Source organism: Sinocyclocheilus anshuiensis, unplaced genomic scaffold, assembly GCF_001515605.1.
Source record: "Sinocyclocheilus anshuiensis isolate Anshui unplaced genomic scaffold, SAMN03320099.WGS_v1.1 scaffold431, whole genome shotgun sequence".
NCBI classification, from domain to species: Eukaryota; Metazoa; Chordata; class Actinopteri; order Cypriniformes; family Cyprinidae; genus Sinocyclocheilus; species Sinocyclocheilus anshuiensis.
The window spans coordinates 1,438,831-1,454,786 of NW_015551065.1; the positions used below are offsets into that span (position 1 = coordinate 1,438,831).

Sequence of the window (15,956 nt, forward strand, 5' to 3'; positions counted from 1 at the left end):
TCAGACCAATGGACTGTTTGATCAACGAGCGCATACTTATGTCTGTTGTTACCGTCTATGTTCCAAAGCCATCAAACAAAGTCAAGTTCACAAAAATTATCATTATTATTCGCGCAAAAGAATTTTCTCAGAACATGAGTTTTGAACACAATTTAAAACGGAATTGTCATGCGCCAAGCAATCCTGGCTTTGATTAAAACATTAAATCGCGTACCACAGGAAAATTGTTCGAAAGCAGCACATCCACTGCAAATATTTATGTTTAAATTCATTAAAAAAAATGTAATTTCTGGATAATAATTTAATGAAATTTCAGTGCTTAACTTCATTATTCAGTGTCATATATGTGTATGTCAAATGCAAAACAGACTTTAAAATAATTCTGTTTGCTTCCTTATTTCGCTCCCTCCAGTAAAAGAGTGCGTACACATGGTCTAGACTCTAGAGTGTCCGTACGGTGCGCACATATTTACGCCTAGTTTATTTTTTATAAATCCCGATATGTGCGTGGAAAATTGCGTACGCACATTTCCATACCCATTTTGTGCGTACGCAACATTTATACATCAGGCCCCAGGCCCCTGGGGTCTCATTTATAACCGTTCCGTACGCACAAAACCAGCCCTGAAAGAGGCGTACGCCACTTCTTACGCAAAAGCTGGGATTTATAAAAACAAACTTGACTAGAAAATTTGCGCACATGCACGCAAAATCTGACCCATGCGTACGAACTCATTTTCCTGGAGTGAGAAAATTAATGAAGTAAAAACAACGATTTTAAGCTCTGTTTTCATGTCCATATACACATTTACATTAATTCCACTCTCATTAATGGAGATAATGACTGAAATTACATAAAGTCCTTTACGCAGAAGTTAAACCAAAATAAATTTAGACATATTTGTAGTGGATGCGCTTGATCACTTTTCCTCTTTTAATGACAGCGAGGAGTGCTATAGGTGCACAATAATTCATCTTTAAACTAAACTGCAGATCTCATGTTATGAGAAAATATTTTTTAGTGAGAGCAATGATCAATGATGCGCGCTTACTTCGATATTATGGCGGACACTGCTGGATTCGGTGGTCGAACGGTCCATTATCCGGATTGAATAGGACCAATGATAATATCTATAGGCTACTGTACAACCGCAGCTGCACGGAGGTGTTAATGTCGTGTGAAGGCATCTCTACAACATTATGAAAAGTACCGCTGTATTTGAAGGACAGGCTACAACTTAAAGAAAACGGTAAGATTTACACGTTTCCTTTTTTAAAATACTTTGTTAGTGACGCGCCGAGTCAGACAATTTTACACTGCAATAAATATCTGCTTCCAGTAAAAATAGCTAAAAGATGTTCACCTTATCAGCAAAACTGCATAAATGTAGTTTGATTTGAATTGTTTAAAACAATTGAAATACTATTTGGCCAGTGTAAAAGAATGAGATCAACTCTATTCTAAAATATTTATCTGTTAACTATTTTAAACAGTTTTTGTTTTTATTTGTGTTTTTATCTTGATATATTTATTCTAAAACATAAGGATATTTGATGATTTTTTAGCAATAAAAATTAATGTATGGCACAAATGGCATTTATAGCCCGTATCTCATATTTGCTTAATGTCTTTTATCTTTGACGGTGTTAAACATGGTGTCACGTGGATGGGAATATGCATGGAAATGATATGCAGATGAGGTTATGCATAGTAAAACTAGGAGTTGTAAGCTCCATATATGGTGATTTCGGGGAGGAGACGGGGTAGAGATGCACGTACGCACAATCTTCCCCTGACTGGAATTTATAAAGGGATTTTTTTTTTGCGAAGGTTCTCGCGTAGGCATGGTTTTATAAATCTGAAAACTTTTTTTGCGTATGCAAAATCTAGCTTTTGAGCGTACGTACACTTTTAGGATGAAATCTACGGAGAGTTTTATAAATGAGACCCCAGGTCTGAAGTAATCTATATGCCAACATTCAGTTATAATCATAGCGCCACCAGCTGGCAGTAGGAAGTTTGGCACATATAAATGACTGACATATTCCTCCTATATTTATCACTTTAAATGCATATTGCCACCGTTAGCTGTTTTCCTAAAGCCACCAGGTGGCGGTGAGCCCGGGTGCGAGGACCCTTTCATAGCTGCTTGTAGCTTTAGATATTACTGTGTTTCAGTAGTGACAAATTTGGGGAGAGGACAAATATTCCAAAACTTTCTGAAAATACAATATGAGAATTAACTGCACAATTACTAGAAATGTGTACCTTGGATATTATATAATTTGCATACATACAATTTTTTTGGAAAAAGACATTTTTGTCCAAGACGTTACCAACTCTGACTTTGGACCAATTCTGTAGAATGGCCCATATAGGCTGTGGGAACCACTATATAAAGCAAGCTTTCTGTATACATATTGTAGAATACCTGGATGACATACCACCGTCACAAATATGTTAGTTAAGTGGGACTTTTAGTTTGTTTTCTTTAGTTTCATGGTTTTCTTTGTTCTTTTCCCGCTTCTCTTTGTGTTGCCATGGATACTAACGTCATTAGTTTATTCTGTTCAGCTGTGTATCATTAATTTACCTCATTTGCCAGTGTATTTAAGTTCAACCTGTTGTTGAGTTCAGTGTCCGATCTTGTTTTTGGAAGTTGTATTGTTTCTGTACCTGCTGTGGATTACTGTGTGGATCTTTATTAAACTGTGTTTTGGATTTTATCTTTTCTTCAGGCACTCCTGCAATGATTGTAACAACTACATTTGCTAAAATGTGTAGTATAAAACACAGCAGACTATCCAGAGTACTGTATCCCACAATGTAATGCTCTCAAATTGACATATATATAGATATTTTGGCAATTTTCAGTCTCTGAAAAGAGTCACTGAAAATCTACACCACTGTTGCACAGACTAAAAGCCCGTCTAGAAGTTGCAAACATATATAATTGGGGTGATCCGTGCAAATGGTGAAAAGTTCCAGTGCTAAATATCTGTGGGCATAATATCAGTACTGATGGAACGGTAGCATTCAATTGTGGGATTCTGGAAGAAAAAGTCTATTAACTTTCTCCATAGGGGAATTGATTTTGAATGTTTACATTATAAACCTTTAAAGACAGACTTACTGTGAGCTATGAGGATGTCAACTGATGGAAAATGTTTCAGCATTTTTTTTTGGAAAGAATAATCATGTTCAGCAGTGAAATTCCTGATGATAAACTATATTGCCCATGCAAACATCTCCACCAATCAGAGAATCATTACTACAAATGACATTGCTTCCCTATGCTTTTTGTGGTGTGTGTATATGGGCAGCTGAAAAAGCGGGTGGGCACTGTTGCACTCTATGCTGCTCGGCCAATCAAATTCAAAGACCAGAACTACTGTAACTGTTGTATAAATATAAACATTCTTCATTTTTACTGTTTTGTTCATGTTACTAAGTGTCATTTTATGTTTGTTTTTTTTTCAGGAATATCCAGCATTCAACCAAACACTGTGTGGTGAATCAAAAATCAAACACTAGCTACTTTAAGTTACTTTCATGGGCTGTGTTTTCCTCCATCCATCACATAATGAACAGGGGAGACATTTACCGGAGGAAGGAACAAAAGAATCTTCATCTCTGCAAATAGATCCATATATGATCAGCAATGCGGGTGGATTTCCCAGGTACTTCCCCGCTCAAGAATGTGTTGGTCCGTCTGACACTCTTTGTATATTGTCTGTTGATTTCATCAACTAAGTGAAGAGCATTTTAAAATAATTTTTGACAGAAGAGGCAATTGACGAAACTAGTGGAAATTCCAAAACCTGACGCTCTGCCAACGTCTACCTTGCCCCATGAAGACCGCTTCAGAAACCAACTGAAGCAATGAGGTTTCATCTGAAGTTTTACTTGCACTACCTGGTTCTGCTGGGTTTCAGCGGTGTAATTTCAATCTATGGCCCACACCAGAGGGCCCAGAAGACTGGTGACATACTGCTAGGGGGGCTTTTCCCAATACACTTTGGAGTGGCATCCAAAGACCAGGATCTTGCAGCGAGGCCAGAGTCAACTGAGTGTGTCAGGTATAAACACAACACACTCTAAAAAATGCTGGGTTAAATACAACCCAGTGCTGGGTAAAATAGGGACAAACCCAGCAATTGGGTTGTTTTGACCCAGCGGTTGGGTTACTACCCAGAAGGTTGGGTTAATCATTTAACCCAACCACTGGGTCCAAACAACCCAATTGCTGGGTTTGTTCCTATTTTACCCAGCACTGGGTTGTATTTAACCCAGCATTTTTTAGAGTGCATGGTTAGCTTCTCCAAATGCAGTTCAAACTTTTAATATCAAGATAGCTGACCTTTGGCAATTAACACATTATTTAGTGACTAACTGTAAATTTAATGTTGATTTAATTTAATGCACTTTTTCTGTGTAGATATAATTTTCAGTCTGTAAATTTAGTAAGTATACACTCTAAAAAATGCTGGGTTATATTTAACCCAGCATTTTTTAGAGTGTATGTAAATATAGATTTACAGATAGATTGTGTCACAGATTTACTTGTTTTATTTATTTTGGGGGAAAAAACAAACAAACAAAAAATGATTTCCATATACTCTTAAGGACTTTAATCAGCATAGAAAGCCATATTTAATTTAAGGTCCATTCAATAGGTTGTCCCGTTTTAAGTCATGTGAAATTAGTCTGGAAGACAAATTTCCAGTGTTTTGTTAGCTTAACAACAGAACAACCTACACTCAAGCAAATTTGGTGTAGAAGCAATTTTCACTCAGAAATTGCTAGTAAATTTTTAACACGCTGAATTAAACATGACATTTTAAGCAGAAAGACTGAAATAGTATATATATTTTTTTGTAAATGTACTCCAGTGCCCTTTGTGTAGTGTTTATTTACACAAAATGCAAATAGCCCGCCTTGTTGGCAGAACACTACAAAAGACGTTAATCCAACAACGGATCCAGTGGGGTTTTTTTCCTCCCTTTTCAAATCTCATATCACTTTGGAAAGGCATTTATTTTCAATAAATAAACGAAATAATCGAAAAGTTGAAAATAAATATCGGATAGGGTTCGGTTAGGTGTAGGGAGGGATTTATTTTCCCAATAAGGTTGCATCCATTTAATAATTTGAATTAAAATTATAATTTACACTCAATACGTTATTATTGCATACTGTTTTATAATGTACAGTGCTACAATAATGAGGTGCAGGTAATTGCCATTATTTGCAATAAGTAGCATAGTTTTAACATAGTGTAAATATAATCTATAGCTATTTGTACTTAGTGTAAATAGCCGCTGCCTAATCTTTGTTTTATTTACAACTTAACACAGTTTTACAGTGTTTGTCTTTTTCTAAAAGCCTTGCTTTTGTCATGTCATATTAAATATTTGTAGTCAGCTCTAAGTACTAGTCCTTGTTGTTTAACTTGCCTAAATAATAAACATGGCCCAAAGTATCAGTCTTTATACTGTAAAAATATAGGCTGCTTTCTTTTTCAGATATAATTTTCGTGGATTCCGTTGGCTGCAATCTATGATCTTTGCTATAGAGGAAATCAACAACAGCTCTACTCTTCTTCCAAACATCACGCTTGGCTACCGTATATTTGACACATGTAACACTGTCTCGAAAGGCCTGGAAGCATCGCTAAGCTTTGTTGCACAGAATAAGATTGATTCACTCAACTTGGATGAGTTCTGTAACTGCACAGGGAACATCCCATCAACCATTGCAGTGGTTGGGGCATCTGGATCTGCAGTATCTACAGCGGTGGCTGACCTTCTGGGCCTCTTCTACATTCCTCAGGTTGTTTTGCAATTTCCAAACCATCTCTAAGTGTTTCATTAGAATAGTTTTGTGAGCAATTACAAGAAATAAGAAAAATATGCTTGGTAAATGCAGCATGAATAAATTATATTATTATTATATATAATTATATTATATATTAATGTTGACTGTTTTTAAAGACGACAGTTCTATTACATTCATCTGGATGATCTCATTTACCTTTAAAAAATGCTTTAAAACATGACGCCACAGGTGAATATGGTTAAAAAAAAATAACAAAACATAATAAAAACATATCATAGTATTATTTTGTATTACAAAGTACTTAAACAGTATGGTCACTATGAGCTGTCATTTTATAAAAAAGTGCTGCATGTAAAAAATACACTGAAAAAAAAGAACTAAATTGTCTGAAATTGTCCCTCTTCTCCACTGTTTTTTTTTTTTTCAGATCAGCTATGCTTCATCCAGTCGACTTCTGAGCAACAAGAATCAGTACAAATCCTTCATGAGAACTATCCCCACAGATGAGTATCAGGCTATTGCTATGGCTGCCATCATTGACCACTTCCAGTGGAACTGGGTGATTGCTATTGCCTCCGACGATGAATATGGCCGTCCAGGTATTGAAAAGTTTGAAAACGAAATGTTTCATAGGGACATCTGCATTGATCTTAATGTTTTAATTTCACAATACATCGATGAAGCTGAGATTCGACGCCTAGCGGACCGCATCGAAAACTCAACTGCTAAAGTCATCGCCGTGTTTGCTAGTGGACCAGATATTGAGCCACTTATTAAAGAGATGGTGAGGCGAAATGTCACAGACCGTATCTGGTTGGCAAGTGAGGCGTGGGCCAGCTCTAGCCTGGTTGCCAAGCCAGAGTACCTTGATGTCATGGGAGGAACTATTGGCTTTGCACTGAGAGCTGGTCATATACCCGGCTTTAAAGAGTTCTTACAGCAAGTGCACCCAAAGCAGTCCAGCCTCAATGAGTTTGTGAGAGAATTTTGGGAGGAGACTTTTAACTGTTACCTAGAAGATAGTCCAAGGAATGAGGACAGTGAAAATGGCAGTACAAGTTTCAGACCACTGTGCACTGGTGAAGAAGATATTGCAAGTGTGGAGACACCGTACCTGGACTACACACACCTAAGGATTTCTTATAACGTGTATGTGGCTGTTTATGCCATAGCACAGGCACTTCAGGACATACTAACCTGCACACCTGGAAAAGGATTGTTTGCTAATGGTTCTTGTGCAGACATTAGGAAAGTTGAAGCTTGGCAGGTGGGTTACTTATCATGCTGCATTTATATTTGTAAGCTGCACAAGAATTTTCTGTTGCAGTATTCCAGAAGGTTCCCTTCTGCTCTGCTCTTTCTAAGAAAGTAACGAAATGATATTCACATGCCTCTTTTTATTCTAAAAGGTTCTGAAACAACTGAGACACCTCAACTTTATAAACAGCATAGGGGAGAAGGTGCACTTTGACAATGGCAGTGAGCTCTCAGCAAATTATACGATCATAAACTGGCATCGATCACCTGAGGATGGTTCTGTTGTATTTGAGGAGGTTGGTTATTACAGCATACATAACAAGATTGGGGACAAACTTTCCATTGACAAGACTAAGATACTGTGGAATGGCCATCTAACTGAGGTGAGTAAGCATAGATCATACAGTTCCTAGTTTTCTTGGCTCTTAGATTGTTATTTATTTAGCCTAGCATTCATTAACTAATGGAGTACCCGAAGGATCACATCCTTGTTCAGTCAGTTACAGAAACAAATGCGACTTGTTGTATAGACCTTTAGCATGAGACAATATATGTGACCCCTGGACCACAAAACCAGTCATAAGGGTCAATATTTCGAAATTGAGATTTATACATCATCTGAAAGTTGAATAAATAAGCTTTCCATTGATGTATGTTTGTTAGGATAGGACAATATTTGGCCGAGATACAACTATTTGAATTTCTGAAATCTGATGGTGCAAAAAAATCTAAATATTGAGAAAATTGCCTTTAAAGCTGTCCAAATGAAGTCCTTAGCAATGCATATTACTAATAAAAAATTAAGTTTTAATATATTTATGGTAGGAAATTTACAAAATATCTTCATGGAACATGATCTTTACTTAATACACTAACGATGTTTGGCATAAAAGAAAAATTTATAATTTTGACCCATACAATGTATTTTTGGCTATTGCTACAAATATGTGCTACTTATGTGCTACTTATGACTGGTTTTGTGGTCCAGGGTCACATATTGCTTCTTTTTTCTCTGCCAGGTACCATTTTCCAACTGTAGTGAGGAGTGTGAACCTGGAACCAGAAAAGGGATTATTGATGGCAAGCCCACATGCTGCTTCGAGTGTACAGAGTGCTCGGATGGGGAGTACAGTGATCATAACGGTTAGCAAATTTAGGAATTAGCAACTTGATATCTATTAGAAGACTGTCAACACTTTCTTTGCTGGTGGAAGCAACGATGGTAGAGCAGTTTATCTCTAGTCCTAATTAAACAGGATTACTGCACTTCTCATTCATTTTTGTGGTATCCTGTTGTACAACTCTAACAGCAATTCAGTGATGTTAAGGGTATAATGCAGGAGTGTCCAATCCTGTTCCAAGAGGCGGACAGTAACTAAGTACATTTACTTGAGTATTGTACTTGTGATATGGTTCAAGAGGGAGGAAGGAAGACGACAGGGTCGGCGGACTGGGACGCGAGTGTTTATTCAAGTCTCTCAGTAAATACAACAGAACAAGGCGCTCACTGCGCATTCAAACTCTCCATCAATAACTCAGAATAGAGCTCTATATATGCTTTGCTCCAGTAGCCCGGTTTCCCCGGGTGGCTCGCGTTCCCAGGGGTTTTAAAGCAGGTTTGATTTTTGATTTTTTTTCAGTATGTGTCATGTATTCTAAGTTGCTTCAGAAGTATTGCAAGTATTACGTACAACAGTAAAACAGTGCATTGACATAACAAAAGAAATTTACTTTTGGTACTTAAGTACTTTTAAAAGCAAGTACTTCTGTACTTTTACTTAAGTAAAAATCTGTCTTTACAACTTTTACTTGTAATGGAGTAATATTTGACCAGCAGTATCTGTACTTTCACTCAAGTAATGGGAGTTGAGTACTTTGTCCGCCTCTGCCTGTTCCTGGAAGGCCAATGTCCTGTAGACTGTGCAATGCATTATGGGTCTTCTCTAGCCATCGGTTGTACTCTCATTATTGCGGTGCATTATGGATTGAATGAGTGCGCTTGATAACATCCGCTGGTTTCGGACACCACTACAAATGCCTTTCCTCTCAAAAAGTGCGCTAATTAAGGTTTTGAACACAGCCCAAGTTGAATATTACACTTTCTCCCATGGTAGATCCACAGAGATCCCTGGTTCAGGTGTCTACACCGAGGTGTTCATAATTACTTGAAGTCAAGTCAAGTCGCCTTTATTTATATAGCGCAATACAGATTGTGTCAAAGCAGCTTTACAGTATTAAATAGGAAAATAGTGTGTTGATCATGCAAAAGGACAATAGTAAACACTCAAATTTTCAAATCATCATTGATTCAGTGATGTCATTGTCCAGCTCAGTTAATTCAAATAGTATCTGTGCAATCAAATTGACGATATTGCTGGAAATAAAGTGTGTACTTTATCCAACTAAGCAAGCCAGAGGTGACAGCATCAAGGAACTAAAACTCCATCGGTGACAGAAATGGAGGAAGAAAAAAAAAACCTTGGGAGAATCCAGGCTCAGTCAGGGGTCCAGTTCTCCTCTGGCCAGACGAAACCAGCAGTTTAATTGACCGGTCGCAGGGAGCTTGATTGACAGGCGATCTGACCAATCAGTATGCAGATATTATGTTCCGCCGCTGCTATCCACCATCTTGCCCGACAGCTAAGGCCGGTCTCCATAGAAATCCATGTTAAAACGGGGTAAAAATGATCGACTGAATTGACATTTTCCAATATAACGAAGTATAAAAATGTGTGGAGGGTTAAGCTGTGATGTTGTTGGCTGCCACACAGTAACAGCAATAAGCCAAGGAATTCCTTTAAAGTACTTGTTTTGCGTACCAGAAAATCTGTCATGTCCGGCGCTGCATGCATGGCTTGTAGCACTTAAGTTAAAATACTGAGTGTTAAATAATAAAATAATATGTTAAAACATGTGCTCTTATCATACTGTGGACAAAATCCCGTGAATTTCACATTATATTGTCGGCTTGGAAAATATGTAAATGCGCATGGCCAGACGCCACAGCTGTATCCCTTCTAGCCTTGACCACAAATCAGACAGGAGAGTAGATTAATTTCGGTGAACCCTAACTTGAAAAATGTTCTGCGGTTGAAATAAAATACGTTCCGATGTTTATTAATGTTCATTTCATGCTTTACGTACATATAAAAGACAATCGGTTCACGTGCTTGAACTGAGGCAATACAGTGATCTGTCATGACACATTAAAGAGCCACAAAACGGTATTTATTGTTTGAATTGTGCCGGTGGCCATGTAGGTGACGAGGTCTTCACTGGGGATCTGTCTCTGGGGCTCATCTAGTTGACATGGTCTCCACTGACATTCAGGGCTGTAGAGGCTATCGGATCTGGATACAGACTGGATCTGGTGGCTACGGTGACCTCGGAATAAGAATGAAACAGACTAATATTAATGTAGATGCCATTCTTCTTATGATGTAATTGCTTCCAAGTGCATCGGGTGTTATGGGAAGTGTTCCCGGTATCAGTTGACCTAATTAATGCAGCCTAACAATCCTTTAACAGATTTGAATAATAGAAATGTGTTAGTGTGTTATGTGTAAGCCAGGTTAAAGAGATGGGTCTTTAATCTAGATTTAAAGTGACAGAGTGTGTCTGCCTTCCGAACAATGTCAAGGCACTGAGCCTTGAGGTACTCCATATTGTACTGGTATGATACCTCATTATTCACTGCTATGAATTGATGACTTGAAAACTACAGGCAGGTGTTGGAGCAGGGTTGGAACTGAAGTCTGCAGCAGGAGAATGGTTGGCCACCTCTGTTAAATCTTAGTAATCTTAGTTAATAAAATAATCTTAGTTCATTTAAACATTTGCTAATTACATTTAAAAAATAAAACCAATCTTAACCAATGTGTTAACATTGGTTAGTGCACTTTGAACTAATATGAGGAAACAATGAACAACTGCATTTTATTAACCAGCATTAACAAAGATTAATACATGCAAAGAATATATTCCCCATTGTTAACTGAAGCATAAAGTAATGTTAACAATTGAATACTTGAGTGTTACTGTAATTATCACAACAATTTGAATATTGTATTTTGTTCCTGTTTCTTTTCTTTTTTCCACAGATGCCAGTGTTTGCTCTAAATGCCCAAATAACTCCTGGTCTAATGGCAATCACACATCCTGCTTTCTGAAGGAGATTGAGTTTCTGTCCTGGACCGAACCGTTTGGGATTGCTTTGGCCTTATGTGCAGTTCTTGGGGTTATGTTAACAGCTTTTGTGTTGGGTGTTTTTGTGCAATTTCGTGATACCCCAATTGTGAAAGCATCGAACCGAGAGCTGTCATTTCTTTTGCTTTTCTCACTCATCTGTTGTTTCTCTAGCTCTCTTATATTCATAGGTGAACCACAAGACTGGACGTGCCGTTTACGGCAACCAGCTTTTGGAATCAGCTTTGTTTTATGCATCTCTTGCATTCTAGTTAAAACCAATCGTGTCCTACTGGTATTTGAAGCCAAAATCCCCACCAGTCTCCACCGTAAATGGTGGGGACTAAACCTGCAGTTCTTACTGGTGTTCCTGTTCACATTTGTGCAAGTGATGATCTGTGTGGTTTGGTTGTACAATGCCCCACCAGGGAGTTACAAGAACTATGATATTGATGAGATCATCTTTATCACCTGTAACGAGGGCTCCATGATGGCATTGGGGTTCCTTATCGGTTATACATGCCTGCTGGCAGCTGTTTGTTTCTTCTTTGCATTCAAGTCTCGAAAACTTCCTGAAAACTTCACAGAGGCCAAGTTCATAACATTTAGCATGCTGATTTTTTTCATTGTTTGGATCTCCTTCATCCCTGCATACTTCAGCACGTATGGCAAATTTGTCTCAGCGGTTGAGGTCATTGCCATTCTGGCCTCCAGCTTTAGTTTGCTAGCCTGTATCTTTTTCAACAAGGTGTACATCATTCTTCTAAAACCATCCAGGAACACAATTGAGGAGGTTCGCTGTAGCACAACAGCTCATGCTTTCAAAGCAGCAGCAAAAGCGACACTACGACAAAGTTCTGCCTCCAGGAAGAGGTCAAGCAGCGTGGGTGGGTCCTCTGCCTCCTCCCCCTCTTCCTCAATCAGCATGAAGACCAATGGGAATGAAATGGAGTCCCCCTCTACACGGAGACATAGTCAGAAACCAAGGGTGAGCTTTGGAAGTGGAACAGTCAGTCTCTCCTTAAGTTTTGAGGAAGCTAGAAAGAACTCGGTCAAATGAGTGCACAAACTGGTTTGTGAATGATTGTACTTCCACTGTAATGTAAATCATGTTTTGATTAAAGGATATGGTTGGTTTTGGCATCACGGTGGTGGTATCAATATCCATCATTTTCTCCAAAGCAACCTCCGCTGAATATGAGAACAGCCAGAACCCCTCCCAGTCTTCAGGCACAGACTAATCTCTGTCAACAAAACTTAGACCTGCCATAACTCACTGACACAAGAGTCATTTGTGTGCGAGCCATTTGTTTACCACAGCATTCATTCATAGGCACTTTATGTCACTCTGTTTAAGGCATCTGCAAAATGCCTTAAATGTAACACAGAAGCAGATAAATAAAACAAAAACACTTGATTTCTGTCTAATGTTTTCTAGTCCCTTGAAAATAGTTTTACTAGTTCGGAGAAGAGCTTACAAGCAAAAAGGGAAAGTGACAGAGCCTGTAATACAACTTGTATCTATATCAGACTGCTTTTTTGAGATGGTGACAACTACAAGGTTGCAAAGGATTTTAAACGGACCCAGAGATGACCTTTCTTGCCCAATAAGCAGGTAAGATACCTGTTGATTACAGGCTCTACACAGTCCCTTTTTGACTGGAAGCTCTTCTTTGAACAAAGTTTATTTTCTTTAACAATGGATGACTCCTCACATGGTTGCCTTTTTGAATTATCCATTGTATCAACAGTATTGCTCATAATATGGCTAAAAGCTGTCAGAACTAACACACCCTTCACTGCACAACACATGCACTGTAATAGTGTGACCTTATTCTCATTGGAAGTAACTTAAACCATGCAAAGACAAATGCTGTAAAAACGGACATTTCCCACTAAGTTTGATGCAACAACTTAAACTATAAATAATTATTACAAGGAGACAGTTTGAATACTGACTTTTTACGTGATTTGTCAACAATTGTTTTTTAAACAATAAAAATCAAGGTACATTTACTGTAGATCCCAGAGGAGAATAAACATAAATAGAGCAACTAATTGCCAACAGATGTAAGCAATGACATCGTAATAGTTGTTTCTGATTGGACAACAAGCTTAACAATGACAACTGTAACTGCAGATAGATAGATAATATTTCATTTTCATATAAAAACAACAATTTATATAATATATAATATAAAACAATAGCTAGGTTATTGTTACTAAATTGTTACATATTTGAGAGATGATTGCGTTTTACTGGACCATCTTGCCTGTGCAAAAATTTTGGTCTTGATATCCAAATACTAGTCAAAAGAAAGTAAATTCTTCTTTCAGTCCAAGAGACAAAGGAAGCAGGAAACAAGGTGGTGGTGAAATGAGCAGAGGGATAACTTTGATACTCAGTCTGATTTAATATGACCAGCGCATCAAGCGTTCTACTAAAGCACAAGGAATGAAAAATTACTACCTCACAACAGAAGTGTACAAAACCGATGTATGTTTGCTCTGTTTAATCAAGTGGATCAGTTGACTTAAATTCAGATGTCAGAAATTGCACAAACACTGATGGTTCAGATTAAAAGTAAACATTAAAGGGATAGTTCACCCAAAAATGAAAATTAGCTTATTATTTACTCACCCTCAAGCCATCCTAGGCTTATATGACTTCCTTCTTTCAGATGAATCCATTTCGGTGTTGCGCATGCGCCGGTGAGTCTCGTGAAAACCAACGTTTGTTAACAGGAGCAAAGGAAGCAAAGTTTCCTTACTTTAGCAAAGGAAAACAAGTCTCCTCTTGGCTTATATCGAAATCCTCCGATATTCTTCCTTACAAATCCTCGTTTTGTACTTCTAATTCGTGACCATTGTTTTGTTTTGATCTCTCCCCTGCGCTTCCACGTTCGTCACTTCTGAGTGGCGCATACGCAACCCTGACATCCTACGTCATCCGCCCAGAGCTGCTTCCGTGTACAACAGTGAGCACAAGCTAGATTAAATTGATTATTACGTTTTAAATATGGATATTTTTCTTACAAAAATGCATCGATTCGCTACAGGAGGCCTTTGTTCACCCCCCGCAGCCGTGTGAGGCACTTTTTATTATGGATGGATGCGCTTTATTTTACTTCTTTTGGACTGATGAACTGCAACACCCGCTGACTGCCATTAAACAGCTTGGAAGATCAAAGACAGTTTTAATATAACTCTGACTGGATTCGTCTGAAAGAAGAAAGTCATATACACCTAGGATGCCTTGAGGGTGAGTAATTCATGGGCTAATTTTCATTTTTGGGTGAACTAACCCTTTAATAAAAGCATAACCATTCAATGCATTTGTTGAAATGAGATTTAGTGACATCTATGTTCAGAAGGAAAATTAAAGGTCAGGGGACATCCTTCCCTAATTGCTTGCAAAATTGGGCCTGTCCCAATACCCACATTTGCAGTCTTGGCCACTTGAGAATGTGTGAATGCGACAGGAAGTAAGTACACAAGACTGCCCCAGGACTGCTCAGTAATGCACACTATTTTGAGTAGTATTTCAGGCTAAGCATATTCTGTCATTCATCATGTTCAGGAACTCACGTGGAAATCACGAGATGTCAAGGAAAATTGTAAAATTGCAGTGTAAATTCATTTAATTGGATATTTGATATTTATATAAAATGTAAAGTGTAGGATATTTTATAGGAATTTTATATTTTATCACAATTAAAAGCACCACAATTAAATTGTGGCATTAGGAACTACTAAACAGAAATGTAGATGTTTAAAGTGCAAAGAATTAAATGTACAAAATGTGTACGTAACGCTCTGTAAAAACTTTACTTGCACTTGAACACTTAATGAAATACGCCATGTAAGTAGACAAGTAATCAAATGACAGACCCAGTTGGTCCAAATACCCACACTGTGGTCACTAGTTGGGAGTGCATGCACACAACAGGAATCAAGTGCACAAGATTGTCCCACACTACCAGGGCTGGACTGGGACAAAAAATCGGCCCTGGCATTTTTTGGTCCAGGCGGCCCATCACCACTTCGATATATATATATATATATATATATATATATATATATATACACCTATGTATCACACTCATATCACATCTTGTTTTGGATAAGAATAAAACGTCAGGTCCGACAATATCGTGTCTTTTTTTATTTAAATCTAGTTTTATTCGCATTGGCCCATGGAACCCTCTATGAACACACTTGACTTGACTTGGCTAAAAAATCGCATGGGACGAATTTACGTTTTATTAAAAAGTGTTTACGCATACACTCATGGCGCACAGCCGCGCACACACATTAGGATAGGTTAGATGCCTGCCCTTCATCGCTCCGTCTATAGCGCATTGTGATTGGATGTTTACGCTGTCAGTACAGGAGACAAACCAATGGGCCACTGGCTGCTCGCTGTCCCTGCGTGATGGTTTTCGGCAAAAAAACATTCTGTCGGCCCCTTAAGTGCGTCGGCCCACCGGGAAAATGCCCGGTATGCCCGATTACCAATCCAGCCCTGCACACTACATCCACATCATTTGGAATACCGCTTCAGAGCTGTATTCAAGGCTAAGCGAATCCCATCATGCATCATGCTCTGGACATAAATCGTGAGACTTGAAATGTCCTGGCTCTTCCAAGCTTTATGGCAGTGAATAGTGGTTTT

The 15,956-nt window shown here is 38.2% G+C and overlaps 1 protein-coding gene across 1 annotated transcript; it reads left to right on the plus strand.

Annotated features, from left to right (window-relative positions):
* The first annotated feature begins 3,883 nt into the window (after window positions 1-3,883).
* LOC107662088 (extracellular calcium-sensing receptor-like) lies at window positions 3,884-12,669 on the plus strand. Its single transcript, XM_016451969.1, has 6 exons — window positions 3,884-4,080; window positions 5,527-5,833; window positions 6,267-7,106; window positions 7,249-7,479; window positions 8,116-8,239; window positions 11,197-12,669. The coding sequence occupies exons 1-6, from the start codon at window positions 3,884-3,886 to the stop codon at window positions 12,339-12,341; spliced, it is 2,844 nt and encodes a 947-aa protein (XP_016307455.1). The 3' UTR covers window positions 12,342-12,669.
* Window positions 12,670-15,956: the final 3,287 nt, after the last annotated feature.

Excerpts from the sequence above, each read along its gene's own strand:
- LOC107662088 (XM_016451969.1), top strand. The coding sequence starts at position 3,884 with ATGAGGTTTCATCTGAAGTTTTACTTGCACTACCTGGTTCTGCTGGGT. Across the intron at positions 7,107-7,248 it reads GGAAAGTTGAAGCTTGGCAG|GTTCTGAAACAACTGAGACA; the intron begins GTGGGTTACTTA and ends TTATTCTAAAAG. Across the intron at positions 7,480-8,115 it reads GGAATGGCCATCTAACTGAG|GTACCATTTTCCAACTGTAG; the intron begins GTGAGTAAGCAT and ends TTTCTCTGCCAG.